The sequence below is a fragment of the Mesoplodon bidens genome (genome assembly GCF_964165515.1).
Source record: "Mesoplodon bidens genome assembly, chromosome: Y".
Classification (NCBI taxonomy): Eukaryota; Metazoa; Chordata; class Mammalia; order Artiodactyla; family Ziphiidae; genus Mesoplodon; species Mesoplodon bidens.
Window position 1 is genome coordinate 52424794 of NC_138180.1, and position 11017 is coordinate 52435810.

Consider the following 11017-nt stretch of genomic DNA (forward strand, 5'->3'; position numbering starts at 1 on the left):
AAGCCCTCAGCATCCCTCCGAGACAGACTAACGCATTTCCGTGGGTGATTCCTATGCACGTTACAGTTTCAGAAGCTCGAGTACAGATCTTGGTTCTCAACTCTGGCTGCACATCCAAGGAGACCTCATAAGTCCCGAGGCCCAGGCTGTGCCCCAGGCCAATTAAAGAAAAAACGTTGGGGGCTGGTTCGCAAGCCACTAGTATAGATTTTTATTGCCTTACTACTCCTTAACACAGCTGGTCCCTTCTCTCTCATTTCTGCTGTCTTGTTCCAGGCTCTGCCAACACCCTCGGCTAAGGCCAGCAACGTCTTGCCCCGCACACTGGGTAGCTGGTTTAATATAATCGGTTTCCCTGGCAGTCCTAGGTATTTTATTTTATGCATTAAAAAGAAATGTTCTTCTGAGAGGGGGTCCCCAAGCTTTCTCAAAATACCTGAGCATCCAGGGAAGAAACTGGTTAAGGGCTTCTTGTATTCTTCCTGGAAGGATGTCGGGGGAGGCGGGGGGGGGGAAGGGGGGAGCCTTAAAAATGAAAGCAGAAATGGAGACAGGAGCACAGATGGAGAAAGATTTAGAAAATGAAATCAGCAGGATTCGCTAACATCGGATACGGGAGAAGGAGCCGGCAGGAATGCAAGGTGACTTTTCATTTTGAGAATCTGGGCAAACGGTCCTATCACGAGAAGCAGGAGTAAAGGAGGAGATGCCGGCCGGGGAGAACATCATGAGAAGCCGGGGATATGGAGCCCTGTAGACTCCGTGGGTGCATCCGGACGGACCAGATCTATCAGCAGGTACGGAGGTTAGCCTAGGTGGAGAGAGATCTGGGGGCGGGACTGCAGGGGAACCAGCATCAGCCTTCCAAGAGGTGGACACGAAAGCTTTCTCTGTGGTAGCCGTATGCAGTCCACACCCAGCTGAGACTCATCTGCTGCTCTGTCCTTCCCATGCCCTGATTCCTTCCCCAACTCTGAGTCAGCTCCTTATCTTGTAGGAATGCAGAGATTATAACCCACTGGCTGGTGATGTGCTTACGGTGAGTCTAGGTGCTGGTGGTTTCAGAGCAGTGAGATAATGGCCCCCTCCCACTGGAAACCACTTGAGATAGGTACTGCAGCTATCTATCTATCTATCCATCTATCTATCTATCTATCTATCTATCTATCCATCTATCTATCTATCATCTTTTATCCATCCATTCATCCATCCATCCTCTATCCTTTGACATCTCTCCATCTATCCTGTGTCTATCTATCATCTACCCATTATCTATCTTCCACCATCTGTCTATCCATCCATCAACTATAAACCTACGATCTATCTATCTATCATCCATGCACCAATCAATCATCAATCACACCTATCCAGCGCTACCTCACTCCAGCCAGGCCACTAGTCTTGAATTAACTCCTCAGCATGGAGTCGAGTCAGGGCGGGGGGAGGGGGAGGGGAGGCTGCCCTCGTCTGTCCAGCAGCACCGCATCTGGACCTCTGAGGGACAGCCTTTCACGTGCACCTCCCGCTCCCTCTGAGACCCAGCCACACCCTTTCCTCTTCCTGTCCCACGGTGTTACTCTGTGTCAAACACGTAAGAATTCTCCTTCCTGAGTCTCCTTCATCTGGTGGGGCACATTCTGGGCCAACGACGTGGCAAACAGCACCCCTTTAACTTCCATGGAGAACTGACCCCAGACCCTTTCCTAAAAGAAAACAGCCAAGGACAGCAGAAGCTGACCGGCCATATCTGAGGTCTTGCCAGGGGGACAAGGTCTATATGACGCCTTGTCTGTGTCTTGCCCCCAAGACAACGTCATCGATTTACTCTTTGTGCATCAGTAGCTCGGGTCCAGTGAACAAGCGGACGCATTGCCAGAGCGCGATCGCACTGGGCGGTGCGGGGAGGGGGAGGGGAGGGGAGGGGGAGGGTGGAACGCCCTGCGGATGCACAAACAGAAACAGCCGGAATTCGCTGGCTGCATTGTCTGCGGATGACGAATGCCTTCCACGTCCCGGAATACAACAGGTCTGGCTCTTTGCCGTCTCACGAAGGGAAGTGAACAGGCAGGAATGAAAATGAGTTCTCGCTCTCTCTCTCTCTTTTCTTTTTCTCAAAAGCACCCTTGGGAGTCATTACTTGGCTCTTTGAAAAGTTGCTGATGCCCTGCAGCTTTATGGCCCCTCTCGAAAACAGAGGGATTCTATCAAAAACGTCCAAGTGCGGAAGGCAAGAGAGATGGAAAAGGGGTTCAGATGTGCAACGGATTTCAAACGCCCCTGCCTGCCTTCTGCGGAAATAAAGACATTTTACGACACGGCCCAGTCCACCCAGACAGATGAACTGGCGCCAAAGCCACACCGATGCTTACTTAGCAAAGCGTGGGTAAAGTATGCTGGTGTTTTCTACTCGAATCTATTTGATCTTTTTCGTTTCGATGCTGCTGGACGTGCACTAAATTCCCAGCCTGTCCAAGGGTCCCTAACCGCCACTGGAAAAACACCGCTTAGAGGGCTTGTATCTAACTCTAGGGGGAGGAAAAAAAAAAGGAAGTTTCTGGTTTTCTGTTTACGGGGTTTTTTTGGTTTGTTTGTTTGTTTTAAATTTTTTTTAATTAATTAATTTATTTATGGCTGTGTTGGGTCTTCGTTTCTGTGCGAGGGCTTTCTCTAGTTGTGGCAAGTGGGGGCCACTCTTCATCGCGGTGCGCGGGCCTCTCACTATCGCGGCCTCTCTTGTTGCGGAGCACAGGCTCCAGACACGCAGGCTCAGTAGTTGTGGCTCACGGGCCCAGCCACTCCGCGGCATGTGGGATCTTCCCAGACCAGGGCGCAAACCCGCGTCCCCTGCATTGGCAGGCAGACTCTCAACCACTGCGCCACCAGGGAAACCCTGTTTACGGGGTTTTTAAAAAATAATATGAGTAGCGAGACGGTGGCCACACTGAGTCATTCAAGACAAAGCTGAAACTAACACAGCCGTGCACCAACTCCCCAAAGTGCCATAAGAATTAGGCGAAGAGGGGCTTCCCTGGTGGTGCAGTGGTTAAGAATCCGCCTGCCAATGCAGGGGACGCGGGTTCGAGCCCTGGTCTGGGAAATCCCACATGCCACGGAGTAACTAAGCCCGTGCACCACAACTACTGAGCCTGCGCTCTAGAGCCCGCGAGCCACAACTACTGAGCCCGCGTGCCACAACTACTGAAGTCCACGGGCCTAGAGTCCATGCTCGGCAACAAGAGAAGCCACCGCAATGAGAAGCCCGCGCACCGCAACGAAGAGTAGCCCCCGCTCGCCACAACTAGAGAGAACCCGCGTGCAGCAACAAAGACCCAACGCAACCATAAATAAATAAATGAATAAATAAATTAAGAAAAAAAGAATTAGGCAAAGAATACAAACAGCAGATTCCAAAAAGCAAGAAAAAAAAAGGAACTCCTGTGTCCCTATGTGGACAGATACAGATGCAGATGTAAAAGACACAGGCAGACCTCATTTTATTGCGTTTAGCTTTACTGTGTTTTTTACAAACTGAGGGTTTGGGGGCAACCCTGTTTCGACCAAATTTACTGGTACTTTTCCAACAACTTTTGTTCACTTCGTGTCTCTGTGTCTCATTTTGGTAATTCTCGCAATCGTTCAAACTTTTTCATTATGATATGTGTGTGACGGTGACCTTTGATCGGTGATCTTTGATGTTACTACTACAAGTCTCTGAAGCCTCACAGGATGGTGAGCATTTTTTAGAAATAAAGTATTTTTCAATTAAGCCATGTTCATTGTTTGTTTGTTTGTTTTTGTTTTTTTTGTGTGTGTGTGGTACGCAGGCCTCTCACTGCTGTGGTCTCTCCCGTTGCGGAGCACAGGCTCCGGATGCTCAGGCTCAGCGGCCATGGCTCGCGGGCCCAGCCGCTCTGCGGCATGTGGGATCTTCCCGGACCGGGGCATGAACCCACGTCCCCTGAATCAGCAGGCCGACTCCCAACCACTACGCCACCAGGGAAGCCCCATTGTTTTTTATTAAAGACATAATGTCACTGCACATCCGACAGACTAGATTCTAATGTAAACATGACTTTTATATACACTGGGAAACCAAAAAATTCCTGTGACTTGCTTTTACTGGGGTGGTCTGGAACCGAACCCACAATCTCTCTGAGGTGTGCCTGTCCTATTATTTAGGTAAATACCCATAGGAATTCTGGTTAGTTAACCTCTTTCACCCAAGAGATTAGGCACAAACAAAAAAAGGACGTCTAGTGTTGGGTGGTCAACCAGAACTCCCTGGGAGGATAAAGCCAAAATCAGAAGCAATATGGTAGCATCTCATAAGACCAACCATTTGTGTATCCTACACAACCTGGCCATTCTCCCAGAAGGACACAAATATAACAAAATAGTCACGGTTGTTGACTGTGGTTGAAGTGTGTGTGTGTGTTTGTATGTGTGTGTGTGATGTGGGTCTTTGTCCTGTAAGGTTGGAAGGGTGACTGTAAATTAAAAATAAAAGCCCTGGTGGAAACAAAGGAAGAGACTTCTCTTCCCTCGCCCTTTGCTTCCAGATCTTTCTCTGTCCTTTTCCAAGGTGGGTAAATATGTTTAACGGCTAAAGGAGCCTGTTCTGACAACCTGTAGAGAATGGGTGACATTTACTTAGCTACTTTTAAAAGTGCGTCTTTGCAGCCTTAGTGGGTCACCTGTGATGCATGTCACATCCTGGGATCATACTCACTCGATCATAAAATGGGTTTCTTTCCCTTCTACCTTGGCGGAGAGGCTTTCTGGGTTGACGTTGGGTTGAATTCTAATTCTCCAACACCTTCCCTGTTCCACCAAAGACGCTCTGGTAAATAGTACTGCCACGAAGGGGCTGCCGTGACTTATATCGTGAAACCCATGTTGATAACAATGCCTGTGGGTAGTTCATTTTCAAGTATGTGTCATCCTCTGAGGGTTAGAAAACACCCCTCTGTCTGCAGAAAACACATCCAAAACCACTGTATCCCTGCAAAAGGACTTTCGGAGATCTGTAAACACACACTCCATCGTTAACCCTAAGAACTGGCAAAGGAGATCAAAGAGCAATCTCCACTGATTTACCGGGTGTCAGAACAAACCACACGGGGACTCAGCGAGATGTCCTGTGCCAGATGTGTCTCCCCAGCTGCCACCAGGGCTGGGCGTCCTCAAACAGCTGGGTGTCTGAAGGATTCTGCGGAAAGCCAGGACGCTGAATGAGTTGGCACCTCACCCCAAGACAACCTCTGTCTTCTTTTTAACCCTGTCTGTAAGTCATACACAGCATGGGATTCTTTTCTCTCTAAAAGAAGCCACGGTGATTGGAAAATCTCAATAGGAACAAATACATGGGCTTCATGTGTGTGGTAGTCAGTCTCCTTTGGGAGGAAAACCTCAGCTGGAAAAAATTCCAGACTTCATCCGTGAAATCCCTGCATCCTACACGTTGGATGGATTTAACTACTCGACCACCTGCATTCTTTTTCTGAACAATTAGCATATCATCCAGATGAAGAAAAGTGCATCCCCCCCCATGAAGAACCCCCCCAAATCAAGTATTTTAATATCTCTAGATGCAAAAAAAAAGGGGGAGTTGAACCATCATAAACTGAGAATGAAGAAAGAGCCAAAGCCCTGAAGGAAATAACACGCAATTAACTTTTTATCAGAGCCAAACATGCAGGCAGGACAATGAAACTCACTTTCTCTGCCTGGCAAGCAGAAACAGGAATAGCTGGATGGGGAGCTGGAGAAGCCACGCCTGCTTGGGTGGAGATGATGAGGGAATCCCCGGAAACCTGTCAGTTGCCCAGGAAATGTCGCTTTCCCTAGGCGTTTCTGGATTTTCAAACAGCACTGGCTACTGTGCAAAGGCTGGGATGGAGCGTGGGGTCCTGGATTCAGCACCTTCCTGGACCTATTTCCCACCCGGTCCGCACTTAGGTGGCCCAGGTACCAGGAGTTCTAAAGCCCGGGATGTGAGTGTCCTACCTGGAGGAAGACTACTGAATCCAAACCCCCAGCTACCAACAACCTGGAATCTGTGACACAAATTCCAGGGTTTCTCAACCTCAGCACTACTGACATTGGGGCTGGAGGACTCTCTGATGAGGGGCGTGCTGGGCCTTGTGGGCTGTGCAGCAGCATCCCTGGTCTCCACCCACCGGATGCCAGGAGCACCCCCTCCCCGCAGTGTGACAACCAAAAACGTCCCCAGACATTGTCCTGTGCCCCCCTGGGGGACCAAGTCATCCCAGATTGCAAACCACAGCCATAGGTAGATAAATGGATGGATGGATGGATGGATAGATAGATAGATGATTTATATTAAGTCTCCATGCTCGGTCAGGGTTTCTCAGCCTCAGCACGACTGACATTGGGGCTGGAAGACTCTCTGATGAGGGGCGTCCTGGGCACTGTGGGCTGTGGACCAGCATCCCTGGTCTCCACCCACCACATGCCAGGAGCACGCCCCCTACGGTTGAGACAACCACAAACATTTCCAGACATGGCCAAGTGTCCCTCGTGGTGGGAGGAAGCACTGCTCTATCGAAAGCCAAAGTTGCCTCTTTCCTTGTAGGGCCCCTGCGTCTCTCCACTCCACACTGTCCCACGGGGATTTCCAGAAAAACCTGGGAACACAAGAGCCCTGGGTCCCAAGGCCTCGGGAAGCAGGCCAGTGCTATCTGCACCCCGATGAAGATCTACCCCTGACTCAATGGACGTCTGTAGCCAGAATGGAAACGAAGCCAAACCCCGATTTCTATAGGGAAGTGTGTTCTGAACTTCAGCAACTCGAAAGCAAACTTTCCTGATAAAACCCCGTTTGTACCTTAGGAACAGTCCGTTCCCTGCCTCGGACCCCAGAAGGATCAGGCAGGGGAGGGGAGGCGCCCTCCAAGAGATCAGCATGTATGAAGGCCCTGTCCCCTCTCTGCTCTTTCGGGGTGAGGCTGGCTCTTCACCCCGCCCCCCCCCCGCTGCTCTGTGCCCCCCCCATCCCCCTGCCATTAAATCCGCAACATCCGCTGGCTGAAAGCATCAACCAACCCGGAGTAGCTGGGAGCAACCTGCATAGAAATCAGGCAATTCTAGCGTAACCGTGCTCTGGGTTTTTTCTAAAAATTACACATTTTATATACAGGGTAGACTATAACCTGTATGTGAAACCTGTTAAAAAACAAACAAACAAAACACAACTGTCACCAGAGACAGCTTCCAACTCAGCCAAACCCTCACACTGGCCAAGACTGTGTTCTCCACCCCTGAGTTGAACTGTGGGGCTACCATTCCTTGGCCCTGCGTCCTATCTGCCTGATGAGATGTTTCCCTTCCCCCAGCAGATGGCACCTTCTTGGGCGACCAGAACCCCTTGTCATCCATCTCCCTGGAGCGAGGCGCACAGTTAAGGGCTCAGAGGGCAATTAACTCATGAAACGTGAATGAAGGTGTAGCCAGGGGGATGCCCGAAAAGTTCTCATGAGCAGGTGTGACTCAACCACACAGCAGGAAAAAAAAAAAAAAAACTAATGAAGAACTCTGTGGTGAGGCAGCTAGTTGGGATATTAGGGCAGGAAACAGAGAAACAGGAAACCCATCCCAGGCCCTCCCCACCAAGCTGTAAACTATTCCAAGAGTTCCCCATGGATCAGGCTGAATTTTTTTCTAAAGCCTGCAACGAACACAAAACTTCTAGAATACATGGCACACATTTTTAAAAATGCAGACATCGATTAGCAAATCCTCCCTAAAATAAAAATCAGGCGGGGGACCAGGGCTCAACCTTCAGCCTCTAGCGCTGAGCTGGAAATTTCCAGGTAAACACCGGGCCTTCTCTGTCCTGTGTCTGGTTCCTGAAATGTGTCCTCCACCGATCAGACCACTCCTGAAAGACACTGCCCTAGTGGCTGTCCACTTAAAAATAACCACATAAAGGACACAAAACAACCGTTAGTCGGAGAAACCTGTTTTGTATGCCACACCCAGCAGGATCCCCACTTACCTTTTAAAAGAAGAGAGAGAGAGAGAGAGACAGGAAAACAGGATCTCAACTTCCATTTTAAAAGGAGAAAGACAGGAAAACGCAGGCAAGAACGAGAAACGGGCCAGGTTGGCTGGGGAGTGTGGGCGTCCCGGGCGTCCTGTCCTCCTGACACTTTTTTGGGTGCGGTTTTCCGAATTATCTACTCGGACACACGGACGATCGGCTGAGAACACGTGTCCCTTGGCGGCGGCGTTCTGTACCCGACCGCGCGCTTGCCAGAAGTCCCCGCGGCCCGGACACCCCAAGAGCGGCTGGGCGTTTCTAGAGCTCCGAGTGTTTCCTGCCTTCCTCCCCCTTTCCCGGGTTTCAGGGTCCCCGGCCGAGTCCAAATTTAGTCACGGGCCGCAGGGCGTGGCGCCCGGAGGCGGCCACCGAGCGCCTGAACAAAGACGCGGTCCCCGGGCCCTGCCAGCGCTCTGGCCGGGGCGCGGGGCGGCCGCAGGGGCGCACACCCGCGCCCGGGAACTGAAGGGAACCCCGGGGGGAGGGGGGGATGGGGGACTCGGGGGCCACTGCCCCACCCAGGGGCCTCCCAACTTTTAAGAGTCTGTGAATGTGAAAACAAACGCTGACATTCGCCTGCGGAGTGAGTCCAAAGGCGCCCGGGAAGAAAGCGGGGAGGAAGGGGTAAGGCCGCCTGCTTGGGGCGTTGGCCACCCCTTGGCACAGCGGGTCCCTCTAGGCGGGAAGGAGGGCTCGGGGGTCCCCGGCGCGTCCCCTTCCACGGCCCCCCACACACAGTGCGCCTCCCAAAATACGTCCCTCGCCATGCGTCCCGCAAAGTGTGTAGGCCCCGCACAGCGCGCCCCCGAGGTGCATGGTCCCCCAGTGCGCCCCCCAAACTTTGTGTCCTACGCACGATGTCCCCCGAAGTATGTCCACCCCATACGGAGCGTCCGTCCCCCAAGGTTCGACCCCCTCCCGCGGCCCTTCCCTGGGGCCCCGACGCTGGTCCCCAAGCCAGGCCCGCGCCCCCGTGAGCCCCACCGGCCGCCGCTCACTCACCCCGGGTGGGCACCTGGGTGCCAAGCAGGCCGAGCAGCAGCAGCGCGAGGGCCGCCCGGCGCGCCATGGTGCGCCCCACGACGCAAAGGGTCTGTCCCGGGAGTGGCGCGCGGACGGCGGCGGCGGGAGGGACACCCCCGGGGCGGGGCCGGGTCAGGGTGCAGCGGTCGCCCCGCCCCGGCCTCAGCCCTCCCCGCTGGCGGCCGCCCCACCCCCGGGCCCCCGGGGAGCCGCAGGGGCAGGCCACGCGCGCGGGAGGCGGGGCGAGGCCAGTCCCTCCTGCTCCCAAAGTGTAGGGCCGCGTCTCCACCCTCCCAGCCCTCTTTAACGGGGCCCCCCGGGCGGCCTCTCTAGACAACGGAGTGAAGCCCCCCACTCCGGGGTTTGCTAAGAGTGGACGCCCTGCCTCGGGTGCAACAGCCCGCGGTCCCCAAAGTCCAGTCTGGAGTAGCAGAGCGCAGAGCACGGGTAGGGGTTTGGGGGCGCAGGGCCGCCCTTACTTCCCAGCCTGACCATGGACCTCCTTTGCAGGAGCCTCCTGGGGAGGGGTGGGACATGTCTCCCCTCCCCCATCCGAGGCAGCTGGCGCCCAGGTTGGGGGGAGGAGGGGCATCTCCGGCGACAGTCACAAGCCACAGCTGCAATGTGGGTGCCCTTCCCTGTCCCGGGCTTACAATATTTTTTAAATTAAGATATTAGCTTAAAATTCTATCCGTGTTCCTTCAGGACACTGGAACGAAGGTGTCAGACTCAGAAATAGCCCTGAGTCACATTCCGGGATTCTACCCTCCCGACCCTACTCATCCACGGCCAGGTCCTACCCATCACACCCCTCCGGCTCCCGGGATGACTCAGGGCCCCTCCTCCCTGCCCTCCTGACACCTGTCCTTCCGCCGCCATACACAACGGACACGTGTACCCCCTGGGTCAGACACACATCTGGCCAGAGGTGCCTGGACCCACACCCCAGGGCCCCCAGACTACTTATCTTACACGGCCAGCAGTCTGAACAAACACACCTGGACCCAGGGAGAAGGTGGTTCTTTTTCTCGGCCAACTGAAACCCCAACACATGATTGTAGTCTACAGGCAGGAAGGTAATGTAATCATTTTCGGGGGGAAAACAAAAACCAAAAACCCTGTCTTTGAAGTGTCCCTTCTTGTAGCTAACCTGGTTGACCACTCAGCCAGAGAGCCCCATACCTCCATGCAAATTTCTCTCTATATTTTTTCTACCCCTCGCTTTTCAGCCTTGACTCTGCCAATTACCACTTCCCTTTCCCAGACCACAGTCTTGGGGCCAATAGAGGATATATGGACCCTGGTCAGCTGTAAACAAGAGGACGTCCAGGGCACTTCTGAGGGAGGAAGGGGATGCTGGATGCAGCCATTTTGGCACCTTGAGGTAAGTCAGCCTCTGAATGAAGCATAGATAAAAGAAACCATGTGCTTCCTGCCAAGGTCAAATTCCAAAGACCCTTCCCTGGGAACTTTTCAGTTCACCCCAATTACCTTCAAAAGAAAGGCCCTACCTGGCAAATCTCCAACCTCTGACAATTGAGCTGTACCACGGCTGACACTTTTCTCTTTTTAGAAGCTTCTGGAGGCTGTGTGCATTTGGTCACCGAGGGGCTGAGTCCCCATCATCAGCCATAACTTTAGGCACCATTGCTCTCTGAATGCCAGGGCTGGAGGTTTTATATTTATGTCCCTACAGAGAGGCATTCTGAAGACTTCTGTAATTTATCAAGATGACTTTTGGCTACTTCTCTTTTTTTTTTAAGTGCTGCCTTCCTTAGTTCAAAATAAAAATTTCCATAACATCATGCAGATGCTTTGGCTTCAAAAAGCTCTAACTTCCAGAATGAAAATTAAATTACTTGAAAAAGCTTCCTCACTTGTATCTAAACACCACAGAACCCATGTGAAGTCCATAAGCTGGGCTGGGAGCTG

At 52.6% G+C, this 11017-nt stretch overlaps 1 protein-coding gene across 1 annotated transcript in view; it reads right to left on the reverse strand.

Annotated features, from left to right (window-relative positions):
- Positions 1 to 9212, reverse strand: part of LOC308609702 (CD99 antigen-like) — a 28206-nt gene extending 18994 nt beyond the window's left edge. Inside the window, exon 1 of the mRNA XM_081223421.1 lies at positions 9065 to 9212. Within this exon, the coding sequence (XP_081079547.1) occupies positions 9065 to 9131 (67 nt within the window). The 5' untranslated portion in view covers positions 9132 to 9212. The remainder of the gene's footprint in view (positions 1 to 9064) is intronic.
- Between the last annotated feature and the right edge of the window lie 1805 nt (positions 9213 to 11017).